Genomic DNA, 23,656 nt, shown 5'->3' on the forward strand with positions numbered 1-23,656 from the left:
GAAGAAAAAATGGCTTTTTAGAAGCTCTTTTGAGGGCTCTCCTGACTTTAAATTTGAAGCAAACTGGAAAATTAACTTAAACAACTGAATGCAACCAAATAATTTTTTTTTTGGGGGGGGGGGGTTTCGGGTCTCTGGTGCCATTAGATCCGTGGAATTCCGCGAATCCGCGGACAAATCACATCCCTGGCTTTAAGATGCATTAAATTACTATGAAAAAAAAATTGGTAAAAAAACATGAGGGAGTCTATCTAAACAAAGCAACACTGAACATCGCCATTGCGTCCACTTCCAATGTTCAAGTTTCATAAACTATTTAGTCCCATGAGCAATTCTCAGTTTATGTTTAATGTAGCATGAAAATGGCGCTTCTAAGAGCCTTTGTTATATAATGTGTGACATGCATACGGGTTTTTTTTTCTCAACTTCATACTGGCAATTTGTGTTTGAATGCCTGGAAGCCCAAAGATTTATAAATAATTCAATTCAATTTTGCAGCATGAATGAGAAACATCTAAAAGTTTGTTTATTAAAACTACTGGTAGCGTATCAGATGGATAACAATCATTATCTAAAGATACAAATATGCATAAATGATACATGATTAAACAAGGTAACAAACAGAATTTTTTAAGTGATTATATAGCAGTTGAAAAATGTGCAGCATTTATATTTCAAGATTTTTCACAAAGATAAGTGATTGCAGAGTTTTTTTCCACCTTTTTATGAAGGGGGTCAGAGCCCTTAGAAATGTTAAAATAGTGACAAAAATGCCTAAAATTGTGTATTCACGATAGTATATTTCAAACAAGGAAACAGAAAGCAAAGGGGTTGTCCGGTTAGCGCAGTGGTTAGCGCACTCGCTTCTCACCTAGGCGACCCGGGTTCGATTCCCAGCCTGGGCGCATGTGAGTTTGGTTTGTGGTCACCAAGCCGGACAAGTGGGTTTCCTCCGGGTTCTCCGGTTTCCCCCACAACACAAGACCACACTCTCGCGTAAAATCGTGCCAACGAGAGTGATTAATATAATGTTGTTATAACTTGTTTCACAATCGTTGTAAAAAAAATATGTTTAAACTAAACTAAAGCAAAGGCACTATAAGATACAGAATTTTAAGAGACCAGGAATGCATTTAAACATTAATGTACTAAAGCCATTAAGTTGACTTGTAAAGAGTTGAGAAAAAATCTAAATATTTTTGTGAATTTTTAGTCGACTTTTGTGAAAAAGTTTGACTATGACCTTCAACTTTTTGACTGAAAAATAAATATAGAGGTCATCCTTCAATGTATATACCAAGTTTGAAGACTCTACAACAAGTCCATCATAAACAAAGGGGTGACGCTGTCATGACAATGTGGGACAATGATATAGAGAATAATTGATTGCTTCAGTGAAGGATCGTACTATATAAATATATCAACGAGTGAGCACCAACAGTTATATTTCACCAGTGGTGCAGCAGCAAGTGAAATCACACCCTTTTGGTGTTCACGAGGTGAAATATTTTGCAAACATTGAAAATTAACAAAAAAAAATCATAATAATTATGCATAAAAAGGATATTTTATGACATTTAATTGCATTTGTTGAGAAAGGCGGGCCTTTTAATTGTATACGAAACATTAAACTGTAATTTCGAAAATGACATCGTTGAAATTGGGTCCCAGCCCTGAACATGCTGATCTTTGATTTGGACGTAAGAACAGGCAAATATTTTCACTGTTTGAAACATTGAAATATAGATATTATGACACTGACCGATCTCTGTAAACAAGCAGAAAGCACACATGTATGCTTGGCAAGACACACAAGAAATTCAAGGTTATGTCTGAGAAAGTGGATTTTCCACATCAATACTGCGTTGCATTACATGGAGGGTGGAAATATTTCTCCTTCTTTGAAACAATCAGGTTTTTATCAATCAATAATTGACAATAAATCCGAACATGGACCTAAAATTATAATCACTGGAATTTCGATCGATACAAACAATAATGGTCTAATAAGTTTTCCAGGGTTTTCTTCTGATTGTTCACGTTTCATCGGTAATCCAAGCTCTTCAAACAATAATGCTTTATTGATTTCAATTGTAATAATTCATCTTACTGTCAGGATTTTCTGCAATTTGTAGCTGGTATTCAACTATTATTGCAAAGAATATAAAAACAGCTTTGCAAGTAGCAAAGCAGACTGGGTTTTCTCAGAAAATTAGAGACTTTATATCAGTTACAACATTTAAATTATGGCCATCATTACAAACTTTGCATGACAACACCGACAACAACGACAACACAAGCCTTTGGAGAGCTTTTTCTACAAAAATTAGGCAAGGTTCAAATGTATAAAGAATGTTACTTTTTAATCAACTGGTTGACAATGACACGCTTGGAATTAGCGGTCATTTCCCGTGCATTGAATGATCAAACCTCGCAACACTTTTCACCAACAACACAAGCTGTAGGACAATACCAAAAAAACTTTTTCCTTCAAAATTCAAGCAGGCTTAAAAAGTATACAGAGTGCTCAATTTGGCATTTGGCGATTTTCTAGCCATTATTGTTACCCTTTTTTATCTTTCATCTTAGTTTACAAGAGATTGCCAAAAATAACAACCCGGCCCCTAATGTGGACAATTCATATTTAAGACCAGTACGCGTAGTCGAACCAACCAATATTAGCTCACTCCTATAAACTCAAACCCCTTTTGGGGTATAATAAACAAGCAGCTTTTTTTTTTAAATTAACAACATTGTAAACTTCATCGTTGTTAACTTTTTAACGTGATGTATGTGTTGATCGGTTCATATCTTTTATTCAAACATTTGTACAGCTGAAGCAGTGAGTTGTCTCAAATCTTATTTATTATACTGCAGATCACAAAACGTATTCTGAAACTTTCAGAAGGGTATAGATTTGAAAGTTAACAATCATGATGTTAACAGCGTTGTTAACTTTATTTAAGTTCTGAACAATTGGCCTATTAACTATTACATAGTTAACAACAGGCTGCTAAATATAAAAACATTGCCCCTTATAGGGAAATCTACATCAGTATGAGACTAATGCCTATAATTTGGCATGGTCGGGAAACTACAGTACTTTCTTTAGTTCAATCAATAATAAAAACCGGGGGAAATTTCACTGACAAAGAAATTGTTGTATTGAATTTGCATGAGAGAGGGTATACAAATCTTCTTCCAATGAAATCGCATATAACAATATTTTCGGTTGTCTCCATAGGGCAAGTGGTCTACAAAGCTGTTTTAAAATTTGTAGTGATCTGGCAGACAATTCCAGCTTTCGCCAGAATATTATATTTATATAATTTAATTTCAGCGTCTGTGTATATTTCTGCATTGGTTCATTGCAGAGGGAATGAAATTTCCTCATTTATCATGCATGATTACAAGGCAGCGAGTGTCCTAGCCAAATTGCCCATGGTTCACAAGGAAGCATAGCTCAGTAGTGTATTGGGGATATCGCACTGTGCTAATTGGGATACTTACATCAGTATGAGACCAGTATGAGTAGTCGAAGGAGAAGTTCTTGAATTGTTCATGTTTGTCTTTCGGTCCACAAGTTTTTGGGTTCTCAATAGCTGAAATATATTAAACATGCTTTCATTAAAACTGACCAACACATGCACTCTGTCTGCTGATGTACACTATCTGTAATTAAGTGTTTGGTCAAGCAGCAATGAGGTTGCCGAATCCTAAATGTATTTGTGTGGGTATAAATGGGCTACTATTTGTGCTCTATGTCATCCAGGAATGCGTACATCATACATGTTTCTAAAGAATGACATTGGAGTCAACACTAAGTTTATGTCCTAGAGATCCCAAAAGGACACCACAAGTTGACATCAAGTGTCCCTTCCTGAAGACAGGAGTCCATTCAACCTCCTGTGCTAAAAAAGTCATAAATGAAATAATTTGTGTGACTTTTAATTACTTTAGATTTCAATTTAACATGCATTCTGAGTTTCTATTTAAATTTCTGCTAACAAATGATGGTGTCCCAATGGGTCACCTCAAGGTTCTAGTGCCCCTCCATTAAATGTGGTATCCTCGGGATCCCATGACACCAGTGTCGAACTCTGATGACATGCACAATAGCATAAAGAAGTTATTTATGCATGTATAGTGTACTATAAGCGTCCACAAGTACAACACCATTTAAATTAAACGCAACAGCAAATTTGACATATACATGAGGCGACACATACTTGTAATGTTTTGCAACCCCTCAACTGCAGTGACAGGCTACTTGAAAACTAGCCATAACATAGCGTTATGGCAATTCAGTAGTATCGTGGTTCTTTTCTTGGCTATCTTAAGATAGTTTCACTTATTTCATTTAATTTAACAAAAGCTGATAGCTAATATTATCAATCTCCAGCAGTGAGGCCATTTTTCAATGTCCATTTGAGAAGCCATGAGAAAGATCCCCTGGTAAGGATCAAACCCACAACCTCTTGGGTGAGGAACTGCCGAGACACCTAAACCACTACACCACTCTCACTCTCTATTTTGAAGAGATGAGCAATTAATAGCCGTCGATTTTGATGACATTTAATTGAGATTCTAAAAATTAAAATCGAGATCTTTACATAATAATGATATTTTTTTGTCTTTTCACATAAAATGTTTCTTAAAATACAGTTTAACAATAACAACTACACAGTGTAAATGAGGGTGAATTAAAAAAGTTATGATTATTAGAAATTCCATAATTCAACACACTTATATATTTTCTTAAAATATTGCTATGAAAGTTATTTACTTGTGGATTTTCCGTTCATTTCAATGATACACTTGGAGTTTGCGGCGATCTCCCGTGAGTTGAAGGGCCGAACCCTCACGACGACCTTCACCGACGACATCTTGCTGAAAAAAAGGTAAAATACATCAAATTAAGATTTTATCAGGGCCTTACAAAATGTTTCCCAATTAAGATCATGGAACTTGTGTATGTCACTGTGAAAACTACAGTCCAACCCATTGGCTCGAACTCGCTAAGCTCAATTTCCTTGTTGGTTCGAACTGGATGACAAACTAAAGGACCGATTTTTTTCTACTGAATGTAACAAAGCCCGCTAGGCTCGAATTTTTCCCCAAGACTCGAGGAATTTACACTGGTCCTTCGGAGATCGGGCCAACAGGTTATCACCTGTTACAATATTATATCTAAGTTAGGGGTTTGTAGGTAACCTGATAGGGGATATATGGGGCAAAAGAAACCATATCGGGTGAGAGCAAAACCCCGTAACGTATATATCACGATGACAACCTGTTAACAATTTGTTTAAATGTTTCATTTAGTCATCGGAATCGAAAAATTGACGCCATTTTGATACTCTATAAATAGAGTGACCCAATATGGAAAAGTCCTGGACCAATGGCATTACCTCATTTATATTGGAGGCGTGATATAATGTAATGTATATTCACTGTTCAAATACGAAATGGACGAAACCTCATTTTCAGGAATATCTGCCTTTAAAAGACATAAACCTTGCAAACTCCTATTTGATCTATTAAAAATCATTTTTTTTTTGGTAAAATGTCAACATTGCAAACTTTTAATCAATATTGATTTTGTGACTATTGATCACTGAAAATAATTATCCACAACAGGTTTTTTTCCATAATTTCAAACCATTTCTGTCACATATCCCTAAAATCTTTAGAAACTTTCACTAATGATGCTACCAATTTAATTTATTACCAATTTTGCTAGATAAATGAAAATAGCATACAAGACTTCAATTCAGAAAATGCTTATCAAATTTGTAGTTATAAAATAATTATGAAGCTAATATGCAAACTAGGAGGTCTGTTTATAAATGAATGGAAATATCTTATAACTAATTGCTCTTTAATCTGTTTTCATTCCCTGATAATCAATATTATTTTTTTGTCTGATTCCCAACACTAGTACAAATTGACTCAATGAGATATAATTATTGGCACAGCAATAATGGTTGAACTTTAACCTGCTTCAAGATGAGAAAGTTCAGTCCAAGTTTAATTTTTTTTAAGTGTTGTTTGATATTACAAGTTAAAAAAATCTCAAACAAAATAATATCAGGAGGAAAAGCAAATAGAATTCCAGATATCAGAAGTGTCGTTTATTCGAGCACCCATGACACCATGGCCTTGAGATTTGACCTACTGACCCAAAAAACAAAAGGGGTCATCATCTGAGGTTGACCAAGGTATGTATCAAGTTTGATGACTCCACAAAAATCCCAGGAAGGTTATTGATCGGGAATGAGATTGGGACGTCAAAGCCGATGCGGCTGCTGGAAATAGTACTGCAAGCACGTGCCAACAAAAAAATCATCTTGATTGTTCTTTTGCATTTTGTCATAAGACATAACTAAGCAACTATTAGAGTTATGGGCCTTGCTTTGCATACTGGTAATTTTCAAATTATCATAGGTAATATGTGTACTAAATTTCATGAGGATATCTTGAATGATTTTAAAGTGATGACAGGGTCATTATCAGTTTGGACGAGTTAACAGGCATCTTAAAAAATAAATCTTTTCACCGAACTAGCTGATAATAAAAACTGCTCTCGGTAAAACAGCTATACATAGCTTATGTTTATAATATTATGTTATATAATGTCCAACAATAAACAATAATTATCTTTATTATCAATAAAAGATATGTCCTGAAGAAAGCTAAATTAACCTAATTATTGCCAAGCACTGGTAAAATGCCTTCTGGGCTTGCTGAATTATATGTAGCAGGGCCTGTAAAAAAAATGATGCCAAGCAAAAGTATAAGAATTTGGGCTCGTTCATTTAAATGCCTAATTTCAATGACTATTTTTTCTTATATTTACAGAACTAACTTCGTTTCTAACTGTCTCACCTAAAAAATAATTTACTTTTAGCATATGCTTAACTCTGTCAACAAAAATGACCACACAACACCAACCCCAGCAAAATATGACAATACCAAAACTGTTTTCATTAAATAAAATACCCAAACCAACTAAAAAATTTATATATGTAGGCAGTCATTATTTAGACAGAATTTTCACTAACATAAATCAAATGCTTACCTTTTTTTATGAAATTCTTAGATGATAATCCTTTATTTCTTCACTTGAGCTGTCAACTTTTCCCCATCCTTACATAATATAAGCTGTATTCTCCGTTAGAGATACTCCATATTTTACTGAAAAACACAAAACATTTGTCCTCGTTTATGAAATTGTCCCGATTATCAATTTACAAAATATTCTTAAAAGAAAATAAATCTCTATTAAATAGACCCCAAAGTCATAAAAAATTGTTATGGAAGTATTTTAGCCCAATTAAAACTTCAAAATACGGTATAATATGCTTAAACTGAAAAAATGTCCATCTTTTTACGTTTATGAATAACTTATGAATATTGGGCTCTTATGTTAAGAGTCCATTACGTCATTGCCAGAGAAAAGGCGTCACAAATCAAATCTAAATATTTTTCAATTCTTTATTCCTGGAACCTACTGATTATTCCACATAATATTCCTATGAAATATCTTTAACAAATAAATTTAATATTAAAACAGAAATTTCACGAACAAAAAAACAAACAAAAAACAATCAATACGGTAAAAAATAATTTTACATAGCATTACCTAATGTGAATAGCAAATTACTCGCAGACTAAATATATGCTCCCAACAATACAAACTTTATCTAATCAAAAAATCCACTGTATTATGATATTTCTCAAATAAATCCTCAGAAAAATTCATATAAATCCACTCATACAGTACAGTAACGTATTCCGATAATTTACAGTACTAACTTCAATATAACTAGTGATTCTAAACTGAGATATTTTCTCGTCTGACCTTAAGTGACACCGAGACTTCGTGAGTCAATGTTAATGTATTGGAATTACGGAGAGAACCAATAGAAATGAGCTACGGCGCGATCAATACCCCAGGATGTTCAGCATAATTCTTGCAGAAAGCATTTTCCCCGATATGGAACTATTAGGAATTTCTCTCTCACAGAAAATCCCATATTTGCAGAGCCTGGCAGTAGGAAAGAGGCCTTTAGAAATCTAAGGTGTAATATAACAAGGTGTTTTTGCAGTGAAATACAACAATTACAAAATTCTTATAATATTTCTTCTTATATTTCACTACTGTTATATCACTACGTCTGTAATATAACCATGGTCTCACTTCCAAATGTTGAATCTACAAAATCATATGTTTTCAGTAGCAACATTTTTAGTATTTAATCTTGGTTATTAGATTACACGATATTTTTACAAAAAGTCGAAGTTACAATTTTTGTAGTTACAATTTCTGAAGGTTCTGCATTTTTGCTTCTCTGTGAGATGTCCAATCATTGCTTGACATTTTGATCGCATGATACAACACCATTTTCTCATTTTACCGAGCATTTTGCAGTAAGGTGCGGCTCGCCTTTATGATGTTAGGTCATCGATATGTTATTATATAGTATTTCAAATTAAACAAATTTATCATATGCTTTCCCTTGGTTTATAGAAATTTATCAATGACATAAAAATTATATTTCACTGTTTCAAACACTGTTTTGAAAATACAATTTGATAGTTTTCACTTATTTGAAATTTTAGCACACTCTTTCTTTTAAATCAAATGTCAGCATGCACAGGCCTGGGACACATTTTTAGCTACGTTCCCATACAATTTTGTGTGCTTTTCTGAAAACCTATGTAGCAATTGACTTCATTTTATATCCTTTTTAGAAAATGTAATAAAAAGAAAAACATGACTGTTTTAGTGTAAGATCATTTTATTCGAAGAGAGTGACAGAGTCACCATAAGGATTAACTATGGTTAATTTGTATAATACGAGCTATAACTATGATATAGTCCATTGTCGAAATTCTAGTAAGTAGATAATTTAAAGTCCAATACATGAAATCGACAAAGTCATGTACACCAATAACCAAAGTTGAGTGCATTAAATACTTGACCCTGATCAGCTTGTAGGAAGCTATGAACTTGTCATTTGTTTTATAAACATATGCCAAAATGTAACTGATATCTACACCTGAATTGCAATGAAAAAGAAAACCAAACGTACAGTCATAGACAGGTTTTAAAAAGGACAGGGTGCTGCAAAAAAGGGGCAGGATCCTGCTACCAAGAGATAAAAAAGGAACATTGTGTCTGGCTGTGAAGAACATGAGAATAATGAATTTGAAAGAAAATGTTAAGAATTGTGCTTTATTGCTTTGGCAAAAAGGGGAAAAATACTAACATGATTCATTTCCCCTTTTTGCCAAAGCGTCTTTAATTTTTCTCTATCCCCGCCACCAATTCCATTAAAAGTGGAAAAAAACAACACTGGCTTAAATTCTACAATATAACATTTCCACGTAAAGTGTACGGTTTTACACAATGTAGCCCATTACTGGACCGACTGAGTCATCTTGTTGATCGCAATATTGACGCAATTGATTTCCTCTATTCTCCCTTCCTTGGTGAGCGTTGAAAATCTTACATTATTCACAGCCTGCAGCCATCACACAGTTTCGGTACCTATGTAGTGTTCCTGTTTTAAAAACCTAATTAATTAATATGGGAGAAAAACAATTGTATATGTTGCATGTTTACATCATGGTAATGTTTCAAAATTCTTTTAAAAGTACAAAAGACGAGAGAATCCCTGTACAATATTAGTGTTCTACAATTTTAGCTTTAGAGTTGCGGAAGGGTTCTAATCAACCTGTTCTTTTTTGGTAGCACCCTTCTGCCCTTGTGGAGACCAGCATCATGGCACCCTTTTGCCAGCTCAAGACTCTCAAATATCTTTTGGGTTTTGAATAGAGCTCATTATAAGATTTTAAATTTTTACATACTCACTTATAACATATTTGGCAGTTGAAAACCTCATATTAGTTCAATTAAACACAATTACTAACAATTAGTCAAATTCAGAATTTTTCAAGCTAGTCACTGTCTGCCTCAATGTATCCTTTTCTCCCTTAACACCCTGTCCCTTTTCTCCCTAAACACCCTGTCCCTTTTCTGCAGCACATTGTCCCTTTTCTCCCTCAACACTCTGTCCCTTTTCTCCCTCAACACTCTGTCCCTTTTCTCCCTCAACACCCTGTCCCTTTCCTCCCTAAACACCCTGTCCCTTTTTCTCCCTAAACACCCTGTCCCTTTTCTGCAGCACCCTGTCCCTTTTCTCCCTCAAAGCCCTGTCCCTTTCCTGCAACACCCTGTCCTTTTTAAAACCTGGTTAAATTTAAACTAGTGTTCTAAAGCATGCAATGGTATACTTTAATTAAACAATAAAGTATGATCTCAGTTACTGTTTTTGAGATGAGAAAAGACATTAACACAGTATTGTGCGTAGAATAAGGATGACGCTGGTTGTCATTCTACTGACGGCAATCAAAAGTAGCACATGGTTTAATATCTAGGGTTTTAGCCGGGTTTTAAAAACGGTCAGATGCTGCAGAAGACGGACAGGGTGCTGGCAGAGTGAAAAAGGCATGTTGATTTAAATAAGAGGGCATCAAAGCATTAATAAAAATGTTGCAATTTAAACATATCTTTACTGATGACAATGCCTTGTCTTATATTTGTAAAGGGTCATGCAATAAAGCTATCAGTAAAGTTTCATTAAATTTGGCCTGGTAGTTTCAGAGATTTTTTTAAAGCAAAACAGTAAGTCGGCCATTTTGTTGTTGTTGTTGTTGTTGTTGATCAATCTCAATGCCCTGTTGTAGAGCGTCTTGCTATGAAGCTTCCTCTAAAGTTTCAGTGAATTTGGCCTCTTAGTTTTAGACTGAAGAGATGTTTTTAAAGCAAAACAGGAAGTTGGCCAGATTGTTGTTGTTGTTGTTGTTGATCAATCCCGACCCCTTGCTGTATTTTTGTAGACGGTTACCAAAGAAAGCTTCCTTTTAAGTTTCATTGAATTTGGATTAGTAGTTTTAGAGAAGATGTTTCTTTAAAGCAAAACAGGAAGTTGGCCATTTTGTTGTTGTTGTTGATCAATCGTGACCCCTTGTTGTATTCTTGTAGAGTGTCACCCAAGGAAGCTTCCTGTAAAGTTTCATTGAACTTGGAGTGGTAGTTTCATAGGAGATGTTTTTTTAAGCAAAACAGGAAATCAGCCATTTTGTTGTTGTGGCTGTTGTTGATCAATCGTGACCCCTTGTTGTATTTTTGTAGAGGGTCACGCAAGGAAGCTTCCTTTAAAGTTTCATTGAATTTGGAGTGGTAGTTTCAGAGGAGATTTTTTTCAAAGCAAAACAGGAAGTTGGCCAGATTGTTGTTGTTGTTGTTGATCAATCGTGACCCCTTATTGTATTTTTGTAGAGGGTCACCGAAGGAAGCTTCCTGTAAAGTTTCATTGAATTTGGAGTGGTAGTTTCAGAGGAGATGTTTTTTTAAAGCAAAATGGGAAGTCGGCCATTTAGTTTATGTTGTTGTTGTTAATCAATCTTGACCCATTGTTGTATTTTTGTAGAGGGACACCCAAGGAAGCTACCTGTGAAGTTTCATTGAATTTAGCCAGGTAGTTTCAGAGGAGATGTTTTTTTAAGCAATTGTTGACGGACGGACGTACTGACTGACGGACGGATAGACGACGGACAAAGACCGATCACAATAGCTCACCTTGAGCACTTTGTGCTCTGGTGAGCTAAAAACCCATGTTAGGAATGGGTTAATTAAAGGAATATTAGGCCATTATAATTTAATCGCTAGATTTTCATTCGTTTTTTTAATGGGAGAGGGGGGGTGACATGTTATTTTTTTTTTTCTTAGATGACTGTTTCATCGTTGAATATGTTTTCATGTTCTTTCTTATTGCATAAGGGACCTTATACATGTTATTCTAGGTAAACCAAGAACACTATCTTAAGAATTCTCCTTTTTTACATGTGAATGTTAACATCGACACCGGCTGGTATGAACAGACCCTGTTCCCTAACAGTACCTGACCGATACCCAAATACAGACACTTAAGTTCAACACTTTAATTTGAGTCAGTAAAATTTAAGTGGCAGTGGAAAGAAGAGAGGGGGCGAGCTGGGATAAAAATCTAGTAATTAGAAGCCTAAGGTTTCAACTGACAGACATATTAAGTTTATATGTATTTATAATTTTTATGTATTTATGATAAAATTATATGTGTTATCATTTAGCTTTCCAGTCTATGAAGGCAAAAGGATGCCCAAATAGGCTGGTCTCTTGATAATGAAGTCTAGGGCCTTTTTACTCTTTATTGCCTTAGCTGATACCAGGCTACTTTCCCAAGGGCCAACCCCCTGTTTTCCCCCCAAAATAGCCTCTGAAATTCCCAATTTTCAATACAAAATGTTGTGAAATGAGATTCTCAAAATTTATTGTTTCTGAGTGATATTTTTACTGCTTTATTGATATTTAACTCCATTTGTTCCAAAAACGTTTGAAAAGTACTCTGAGAAATTTTCCACAAAACTAAAAAAAATCATGATTTTTCCCCCACAAAAAGGGCTAAGGCTGCTCAGTCCGAATAACAGGTAAGAGAGGTTCTGAAGGCTGAATGGCGATCCGATAAAACAGCAGGGGGCAGGCAACACCATTCATTTATGCTTAAGCTAAAACCTTGGAATACCCAATGGATATCTTTGAGTGAGTGTGTGTACCATGTGATTTATTATGTCATATGTGCTTCGAGGGAAAGCTGCATTAATTATTAATTTAGCCTCAAATGAAGACTTGAAACAAAGATAACTTTACTATTTATTCACCATATTAAATGAAACATGGCGCAGTCCATGCCCCTTACATAGCCCCGCCCTCAATATAATTTATCACGTGGTATACACACCCTGTTTTTGACTACCTCTGACAATGAGGGCAAAATTATGCTACAAAAAAGGGTAGAGTGCAGCACCCTTCAATTACTCTTCAACTTAATCGCTAGAAATATCCAAGAAATATTAAATTTGACAAGCTCAACATGACAAGCAACCTCTGAAAAGTGACCAAGCCGTCAGCGAGGCAGCCATTTGCATCATGCTAAATAGTAATTATGTTAGCTTAATTTGCGATGTTATCTAACTATCCTTATCAAAATTAAAGTCTTGGCATATTTCAGTCTAGATAGACCGTCTGTGGTAAGAACTAATAATGCCAGGTTCTAAAACCTATAAGTGACACATGGGCTTTGTGTTTAACCCTAATAGGCTGCTGATGGCAATTTTAAAGGCTTTGCAAACAGCTTGGAACCAGACCAGACACGGAGTAACTCGACGCCTGGTCAGGTTCCAAGCTGTTTGCCACTCAGTCAATATATCCCCAAAGTTTTAAGTAAATTGAAAGAAATTTAGAATAAACCAGACGACATTTTTGAGCAGACGACAATTTACCCAGCATGCAAAGGGTTAACTTCCTTCCCTTCCTCATGATCTATCACATCATAAGAGACATAGCAGAGGCTAGGACCCCAACCCCTTTCAGCCTCAATCATTAAACATACTTGTTCATGCTTTTGTAAAATGCACCTTTTAGCCCTTCAGCAAATGTTGATATTTGTTCAAATATCGTCCTTGAAGACCAAATGTTGATATTTGTTCTAATATCGTCCTTGAAGACCAAATGTTGATATTTGTTCAAATATCGTCCTTGAAGACCAAATGTTGATATTTGTTCAAATATCGTCCTTGAAGACCACAATTTTTAAAGCATTAATTGAAAACAGCTTTGTTGTTGCGCGATTGGTTGATTTACAATATCATATTATGTTATCAATGTATTGTTAAAAGGACAAAATTAACATTACTTTTGTGTATGTCTTGGTGGCCTATTTGTTTAGGAGTCTGTTTCCTATTTTTTCTTGACTTTTCAGGGATGGGTAAAATCCCTACTCACCATAAAACCAAAATACTTTTTTTATTATTATAATTGTATTTTTTCTGCAATTTCCATATCATAGAGTAAAACAATGATGTTTTCAGATGCATTACCAGGAAAACTTAAATTTTTGGTATAAAAACATGAGCAAGTCCCTTTAATAGCTTACATTGAATGATCTTAATGACTCATGTAATTTATAACCTATATATATAACTGGCTGACAAGAAGATTTTGCTAAGTTAGTTTATGAAACGAAACAGATGTAAATATTTTTACAGACTTGTTTTCAATCCTTTGTCTGATATTCTACTTTATTCTCACATTGTAAATCAATATTGTTTATCAAGAAATTATGACTGTTTCGTGACTGACAAATGCACCAAGTCAATTAGAAACCATTATGAAGTTATTTCTGGCATGATCAAGTGAATGTCCAATAATGAATGCATTATCTGTAGGCCATCAGATAAGGAATCATTTAAATTTGATCAGAACAAATGCTGTTCCCAGATGAACTTAGCATTTCAAAGTTTTAAAGCACAGAAAAATCAAGGCATTGAACTTCTAACATGGAATACGATCTGACTATTGATACTCAACCTCCACATTGTTTGCAGATGAACTTAGCATTTCAAAGTTTTAAAGCATTGAAAAATCTCAGCATTAACTTTTACCATCGAATGTGAAAGCTTGTTCCTGACTATCGAGACTTGACTGCCGTGTTGTTTGCAGAATGAACTTAGCATTTCAATATTTTAAAGCATCGAAAAATCTCTGCACTCTACCATGGAATGAGATGGCTTTATTCTGACTATCGAGACTCAACCTCCACATTGTTTGCAGATGAACTTATTCAATATTTTAAAGCATCGAAAAATCTCTGCATTCTACCATGGAATGTGATGGTTTTATCCTGACAATCGAGATTCTACCGCCATGTTGTTTGCAGATGAACTTAGCATTTCAATGTTTTAAAGCATCGAAAAACCTCAGTAATAACTTCTACCATGTAATGTGAAAGCTTCATCCTGACTATGGAGAGGATGTTTGCAGATGAACTTAGCATTTCAAACTTTTAAAGCAACGAAAAATCATGGCATTGACCACCCCCATGGAATTTCATGGTTTTATCCTATTGAGGCACTCAGATTGTCTGGTGTCTATTATATATCATGTGAAAATCGTACTGTTTGGAAACAATTGCTTATCAATGGGTGAAACATGTTCATATTGCAAGTTAGCACAGCTAAAGTGGGTTTTCTCAGGGTACTCCGGTTTCCCAAACAACACAAGACCACACACTCACGCAACATCCTGCCAACAAGTGTGACTTAGTATAAGTTATCATAACTTTCTTCATAACCTTTGTAAAATATATAATGTTCAAACTAATAAATTTCTATTAATTAGCTTTTCACTTGCTACTAAGCTAATATTTGGTGGTCTGGTCGGTGATCGTTCAGACCTGAGACATTCCCCGGAGAATCCCACCTCTGGCCAAACATGGTCAATATTTACAGACAAATGCAGACTATAAGGTTGTCTACATAGAGTGCAATTATCAGGAGAAAATGTCATCCCTGATGTTTATCAAACTGGGTGCAGTTATATTGGTCATTTATTTGTCAGACTATCTAATGTATATCTAACATTCATTTTTTTACATAGCCCATTTCACAACCAAACAGTGTTCAAAATTAGCATAAGGCCTGAACTCTTTTATGCTTTCTTGGCTTGCTCAAACTCTGGTTTTTATGTAGCAGTGCCTTTTTGAGTGCTATCGCCGTATGGTGTGAATACAACGAGATGATAGAGTTTGAAACAATGATTGATGTATACAATGTAGGGTGGAATACTGAATCAGGAACATTATTTTAACTTTGAAATAGCGATAATTTTGAAAAAGCCATTTCCGATTATTAATGAAAATTTTAATTAAACAAAGAAGAAATAAAATCGGAACCAAAAAAATTAATTCGAAAAGTGATTATTTCGGATAGATGATGCTTGGATTAACAGTGCTTAAATGTATACAGTAAAACTGCAATCGCTCGAGGTCGCCGGAGACCAAGCCTAAACCTCGAGGGAACCGATGTATCGAATGACCCGATTTTGAATTCCCCAGTCTGTTATAAAATATCTTTCAGTGTATTTTAAGTTTGAAGTCGTCTGTTTTCTAAGACACCGATTATGTGTTGCGTTGTGGAAATTGCTCACATGTTGAAAAGCTGTCATATACTATATGTATACTAAATATAAAATGCAGAAGAAATATCAATAAATGAATAAATAGAAATTATAATTTTTACAAAATTGCCATACTTGCAAAGCAAAGTGACAAGAAGGAATTCTTTTCAGAGATTTTGATGTTTGATCGACATGGTTGTGTTTATTCATATTTTTATTTAATTATTTACATTTCTCACAATTAACTTCTCGTCATTAACTTCTCATAATTATCCTCTAAAACTCCCATATTAACTAATATCGGTCATGCGTTAACAGTCTTAAACGGTTTTTCGATCCTTATCAAATTGCCTTTCAACTGTCATTGCAATTTTTACAACTTGCGAAAATTTTAATACCTAGCAATTGTTTGTTTATTTTGGAACACGCGTTCGGGGAAAAGTGTGAAATTATGACCTCGAGGGAGCCATAAGGTTTTGTGCATGATTTGTGTACTTAGGACCGAGTATATTGCTCGACTCCTCGACAAAATTAGGTTTCAATGCAGCGTAGGTATATTTTAAATGAAAATAGAAGGAAAAAAGTTCGGGACCAAGCTCCGACCTCGAGGGAACGCCGGTTCTCGAATGACCGCTTGTTCGAACGACCGCAGTTTTACTGTATTAACTTTATAAATACAGTTGAAAACTGTTTTTATTTTTTGTTTAGATCCGAAGGCCCATAATCTACCAGTAGGATGATGCTTAACAAAGAATCAATTTAAGATGCCTTTCACTTGCTACTAAGCCAATATTTGGTGGTCTGGTCAGTGATCGTTTGGACCTCATTTCCCGGAGAATCCCACCTCTGGCCAAACATGGTCAATATTTACAGACAAATGCAGACTATAAGGTTGTCTATAAGACAAATGCAGACTATTACAGTGTCTATATTGGGTGCAATTATCAGGAGAAAATGTCATCCCTGGTGTTTATCAAACCGTGAGCAGTTATATTGGTAATTTATTTGTCAGACAATCTAATGTAACAGTCATTTTTTTACATAGCCCATATCACAACCAAACATAGTGTTCGAAATTAGCACAAGACCTGCACTCTTAAATGCTTTCTTGGATTGCTCAAACTCTGGGTTTTATATAGCAGTGCCTTTTCGAGTGCTATCGCAGTATGGTGTGAATACTATGAGATGATACTGAGTTCAAAACGATGATTGATAAATAGGTGTGAAATACTGAATTCGGACCATAATTTTAACTTCGAAATACCAATAATTTCTTACACTAGTGTTTAGAATCAAGGCTCAAGAAATAAGGCTTTAAGTATTCGAAAGTCTAATTATGATAAGTACAAGGATATACAACCAGGGGCTGATCTAGGAATTTACATAGAGGGGGCATAACTTTGGGGCGCAAACCTTTTGACATGCCCCCCCCCCCTCAAAACTAAAAATTATGTGGATTAAAATGCTGGCAGGGGGGTTTAGGATTAGCTACCAAAGAGAGTTTTAACAATTTATTACTTTTTTCCCGATAATGACATAAAAAGCAAACGTATACAATTTTGAGTGCCACCCACCCTCCAATCTGCTTCTGACAACTGTGATCCACACAAGCCTTTTAAGGGATTTTATTAATTTGCAGGCTCTTCAAAGTCTTATTCACTTCTACCTTGTTCATTAATCCTTTCATAAAAGTAAGCTGAAAAATGTTAACGGCTGGAAAAAACAAACAGGATGAGACATCACTTGAATTATAAAAGAAGAAACGCAGCTTTATAAACTGGAAAAAGTATCTCAGTTTATATCCTGATTAATGAAAAACAAAACCACAGATGAGCAGTTATTTTCTCATGTCAGTCCCCAAGTGCATCACATCTCCGGCCAAATATGGTATTTATATCTATAGAGAAATGCAGAATATTCAAGCGTCTATTCAGTAAATTAACATATTTGGCATAAACAGGATTTTCTTGATTTTCAGACTGTTTAAAGTCAATATCATATTTTTAATTCTAAGCAAACATTTGTGAGATTTTGCATAGAAAACTTTTTTTTTAAGGGGGAAAATGGGGAAAGTATGAGGGAATAAATGGGGAAAAAGCAAGGGGGAACAAGCAACACTTGAACCAACAAGAGAACAGCAAGTGGATACCAGTGTCATTTTGTCTCTTGCCGTCCTGGTCAATACAGATACACATGAATCTTATAAACATAAATTATTAAAATATAACTGGTAACAATATTGGTAATTGTACCAAGATTGAAATGAACATCTTGAACAGTTCTGTAATTGAGAAAATTAGTTTTGAGGCCACATCAAATTGATGTTTCATTCTTCAGATTTACACTTATATTTTAATGGCTGATTCTTAGAGTTTTGCCTTATTATAATTAACTAAACAAAAAAATGGTCAATCCATACGTATGACTGGCAATTTTGGTCAAACTAAAGGCCAAAAACTGTTTGATGCGCTTGGGAACTGAGATGAGGGACTTCAGACAGTGTGGTTTTGACTGGCCCAATGAGACCGGCACCCTTCGGGAATAGAATTGGCTGAATCTCTTAAAATAATTCATAATGCTTGGAACACTGCGGATCCTATGAATTTTGACCAATTTCCCCGCACCAGGGTAGGGATTTTAACAATGAATTTGCAATGGGATAAATTACCCATATGGATAAATAACCTGTGGGATAAATTACCCATGGGATAAATAGATTACCTGTGGGATAAATTATCCATTGGATTAATTACCCATGGGATAAATTACCAGTGGGACATCATAAATTACCAGTGGGATAAATAACCCTTATAAACCCCTTTTATCCTGAGGCAAACACAATCATGTGGTAATATTAGGGTATTCAATAGCACAGACAGGATAAGACTACAGGTTTTGTTTTAATAGAAAATAGCAGGGAAAATAACTGTAAGCAGGCTTGGTTTGGGAATCCAAAGAGGCAGTAAAAAAAGCAGCCGGAGGGACAGACAGCATAGCCAGGGTCCTTGTTTACCCATACCCTGGGTCATTTCGAAACCCCGGTAAGACTTCAATAATAAGTGAGTGTCAGAGATTCTGGGTGGCTATTACCATAGAAGTCCTATTGAATATGAAGCATTTTTCCTCATTCTGACAGCTTCTTTTAAAAATCTGCTTAATTGTAGTAAACACACCATGCTGTGTAAAAGTATAAAAAGGTCCATTGAAATCATGGCTGCAATATATAAATACACAACTATTGAACAACAACAAATTCTATCAGGCATGTGCGTTTAATAGGGCATTTACGGTAGTTGAAACTGAATGCCAATATGAAAGGGAAAGGAAACAAATTTGTTTTATTCCCAAATGTTATCGTTTCTCCAACATCAATAGTAACAGTGTCTTCTAATCTTGTCGAATTTTCCTAGTCAGTGTTTTTTTCGCTACATTTTGGAATTATGTTTACTTAAACTGGGAATTCAATTTTGGCTAGAAATGAGAAAGAATGCTTTAAGAAATAGACAAAAAAGATAAACGAATGTGATAAAGCTTTTTTGTTTTTTTAGGAATAAAAAAATGGTTGGGCAGTTTAATTATTTGATTACAAAAAATAAAAAAACATTATTTGATTTTTTTCAAAACATGTCATTGGGAATTTAACTTTTCAGATTTGGGAAAAAAGTAAAATTAATGTTCAAGCATTGTATGGGTATGAAGCCGAATTTTGGCCCTAAATTGGTCAGACAAAAACAACACTGCTGGTAAAAGTATTTTCCAAGCTGTTTTATATCATATTTTCAACAAGACACTACACGCTACTATTACATGGTCTAGAAAATGTCAACATTTACATAAACTCGTATTCGTCTGCGTGAATGTTCCAAACTCAATCACAGTCTGTCTTTGTGAAACAACCATCCCCACGGAATGTCTTATTGATTCGGGAAAATCGGTTGTACAAGACGGAATTGATTCAAACAGTGTTGGAACATTATTCTGGAGACAAGCCAAGACCAAAAAACAAGAGCACCCTGGACCAAACGCCACCACTCGTCTGGGATTATTTTAAGAAAAAAAAGAGGCCTTACTTAACAATTGTTTAAGCCACAATTTTACTGGTAGGCCCTGATATGCAAATGTGTATTTGTTTGTACTGAATTCTTTGAGCTTGATTGTGACCGAAGCTTATAGCTTATAGAAACATTCTCGAGTCCATTTCCTGGGAAAGAAACCAGTACAGGTATCCATTCTGAGAGGCCATGAGAAAGTACCCCTGGTGGGGATTGAACCCACAACCTCTAAAGTGAGAGGGAGGGGGGACACCTAAACCTATACCACTCGACAAGTCTCTACTAAATGTGTATTGTTCCGCAACATATGATCTAAGTTTCATTCAAATATTTTGAATGATTTTTGAGTTATTATATATAAACTTATTCACTCAACAGACAGTCCCATGTTAAATTGTGTGCATGCTGACGACGCTGACAGTGACACCAAGGATATGACAATGCCTCCATTTTCTTTCACCAAAAAAAAAGTCAAGCTTATAACATAGATTTTGATATTAAGAAAGTAAAATGGAGAGATTGTATAATCCACTGTTTCTTTTTAAAAAAAAACAACTTTTCATAAAAAATGCCTGGTAAATTTTTGTGTTATAAAAATCAATATCCAAAATGGTACCTGATTATGAATCTAAACACACATTAAAATCAAATAAAACAACCATTGCAGGAAAAAGGAATGAAATCAAGAGCATAAATGTTCGTCTATTTTTTCCATTGGAACCAGGGGCATAACTTGTAAACTATCAAAGCCAGAGTTATGGGTCTTGCTGTAAATGTTTGATTGTCTCTAGCAAACATGTACAAAGGCATGGCACCCAAGTTTTATTTGAAAACATGTATATTGAACAGTTTTAAGTCATTACTATTTTTTTTCCATTGCAACAAGGCCTTAGGGGCATAACTTGAAAATTATAATAACCAGAGTTATGGGTCTTACTGTATATGTTTGATTGTCTCTAGCAAAATGTGTACCAAGGCATGGCACCCAAGTTTCATTTGAATATATTGAACAGTTTTTGAATCATTACTATTTTTTCCTTTGCAACAAGGGGCATAACTCGACAATAAAAATAGCCAGAGTTGTGGACATTGCTGTACATGATTGATTGTCTCTACCAAAGCATGGCACCCATTAGTTTCATTTAAATATCTTGAATGGTTTTTGAGATATGGCCAAGGTTTAAGTTTTTGCACAATGACACCGAAAACAACGCCAACAAAATTTTCACAATACCCCAACCTTTTTCTACGAAAAACAGAAAAGCTTAAAATTTAACAAACCATATCTAGACAGATATATACAGTACAGTAGATATATTGCATGTAAATATCGAACATTATGACAGGATAAAGGAAAGTTGGGTTGTCCGTTTAGCGCACGCACGTCTCACCCAGGCGACCGGGGTTCGAGTCACAGCCTGGGCGCATGTGAGTTTGGTTTGTGGTCACCAAGCCAGACTAGTGGTTTCCTCTAAGTACTCCGGTTTCCCCACAACTCAACACCACACTCTCGCATAAAATCGTGCCATTGACAGTGATTAATATACTGTTGTTTAACTTGTTTCACAATCAGACATTTAAAATTAATGAAGATGAGTGAGTCACCCAAACAGAAATAAATCTTGGGACATGATGCATTTAGTTTTCCCCGATGCCCTTTTTCTGGCTAGGGCTCTCCATTTTCACATTGCTATGCATCCCTGGGACCCCATAAAATAAACTTTGATTATTCAATCATGATGCTGGACAATTATATTGGGACCCCATGAAATTACCAGAGACCCCTAATTTGACAACCATTTGGGTCCCAGAACCCCCAGCTTAAAACTCAGGGATGTGATTGACTTGGCAGGTGGAGGGCTGAAACCATTTCGGCCATGGGTTCTTGGGGGTACTTTTGGGGTCAAAAGCACACTGCCATAGAAGGAAAACTGGCTTTTTAGAAGCTCTTTTGGGGGTTCTTTTGACTTCAAATTTGAAGCAAACTGGAACATCAACACTAACAACCAAAAGCACACTTAGTAGTAACTATTTAAATCAGCTAAAAAAAATAATATATATATATTTTTTTTTGGGGGGGGGGGGGGTCCCTGGGGCCATTAGATCCGCAGAATTCCGCGAAACCACGGACAAATCACATCCCTGAAAGTAACTCTGATGACGTTCCATCTATCTAGACAAACTAACAAATAAAGGCTGGTAGCATATCTTTCATGGCAATTGTAATCATGCACATAAAGATCACATGTAAGATATTCTAAGGTCTTCGATAATCATGCAAGGCTTGCGCAGTTTACAAATCAATAGCAGAGTTTAATGCGTTCTCCTTATACAAATGTTTTCATGGTGAAATCACGAAAACAACAAAATTAATGATGTCTTGAATGAAGCAATAGAAGTCAACTATTAAAGTAACACACTTATTCAAAATCAATACAAACACAAGTATAACAAACATCAATTTTGACTGATAAACCTTTAATTATAACTTACTAAATGATGCAATTTTGGAAAATATTAATTACTGATAACACGGTTGTAACCGTGAATTTAATAGCTGAACAGGCAAAAATTTTAAATGAATCATGAGTGCTATTAAAAAGATTTACTGTGAACTACTTACTATCATTTCATAAGGGAAATTTACTGTGTTTTCTGCACTTGTATTTCAAATTTATCTGGGTATCCTTCAAAAGAACCATTGTTTTAACATATATTCATCCTTTTTTTTTTTTGCCCTCTTAGACTAATAGTTTGGACAACTTTTTCATGTTTTGTTGAAATTTAATATTTTATGGCTAAAAGCTTTCCTAACACTTTGAGAAAAATGAGTTTTTAAGCATAAAACATCAATTTTTGAAGGTAAAATATAAAAACCTGTGATCTGATCTTTTGTCAGCAGTTTCAATCACTTCCAGACACCTACGCAAAAATTGGCTGATACCAAGACAAAAGAATGAATAGTTGTTAAAACAGTCAATCTGTGAGTGTGCAGCTTTAATTTTGAGTAAAAACTACTCTGTATTTTACTTTTTTTCCATCAAATGACAAAACTTCTGTTTCACAAATAAACTGTTTATTAATTGTGTATGCTCCCTGTGACACAACCTAGGTTTACAGTAGTTTAAGGGGAATGAACTCCTGATTTGGTGTCATATATGACTTAATTTCTGATATATATAGAAATTTCCAGAATGTCTGACCATGTTAAACTACAGTAATTCATAGTCAATTTATGCTAGATCGTTTGTGGGGTTTACATATAATTAACCGAACCATTCCAATTAGAAGTGGAAACCAGTGATATAAGGCTGAGGCTTTATGCATTTTTCTTTAACTGGTTGTAATGCTGTTGACCATAAAACATTAATGTTCGAATGGAAATATGAAAATCTGCGATCTGATCTTTTGTCAGCAGTCTTAAATCACTGGTTTGCTGATATTTACACCAAAATTGTTTCATTCCAAGAAAAAATAAAAAAGTTGTCAAAATGGTAAATCTGTGAGAGTGCAGCTTTAAGGTAAAAAAGGTTTCTTCAGA

The 23,656-nt window shown here is 35.0% G+C and overlaps 1 protein-coding gene across 3 annotated transcripts in view; it reads right to left on the reverse strand.

Moving 5' to 3' along the window:
- The window catches only part of LOC128246433 (kinesin-like protein unc-104), a 111,461-nt gene that overhangs the window by 83,900 nt on the left and 3,905 nt on the right, over positions 1–23,656 (reverse strand). For 2 of the 3 annotated variants that reach the window (XM_052964627.1, XM_052964628.1), the window contains exons 2-4: positions 7,082–7,197; positions 4,787–4,890; positions 3,511–3,602 (exon numbers count right to left, since the gene is read on the reverse strand). In XM_052964627.1, coding sequence (XP_052820587.1) covers positions 3,511–3,602; positions 4,787–4,886 — 192 coding nt within the window. In that variant the 5' untranslated portion in view covers positions 4,887–4,890; positions 7,082–7,197. Of the gene's footprint in view, positions 1–3,510; positions 3,603–4,786; positions 4,891–7,081; positions 7,198–7,645; positions 7,801–23,656 lie in introns of those variants that run through there. The other variant, XM_052964626.1, reaches the window with a different exon arrangement.

Source organism: Mya arenaria, chromosome 9 (assembly GCF_026914265.1).
Source record: "Mya arenaria isolate MELC-2E11 chromosome 9, ASM2691426v1".
NCBI classification, from domain to species: domain Eukaryota; kingdom Metazoa; phylum Mollusca; class Bivalvia; order Myida; family Myidae; genus Mya; species Mya arenaria.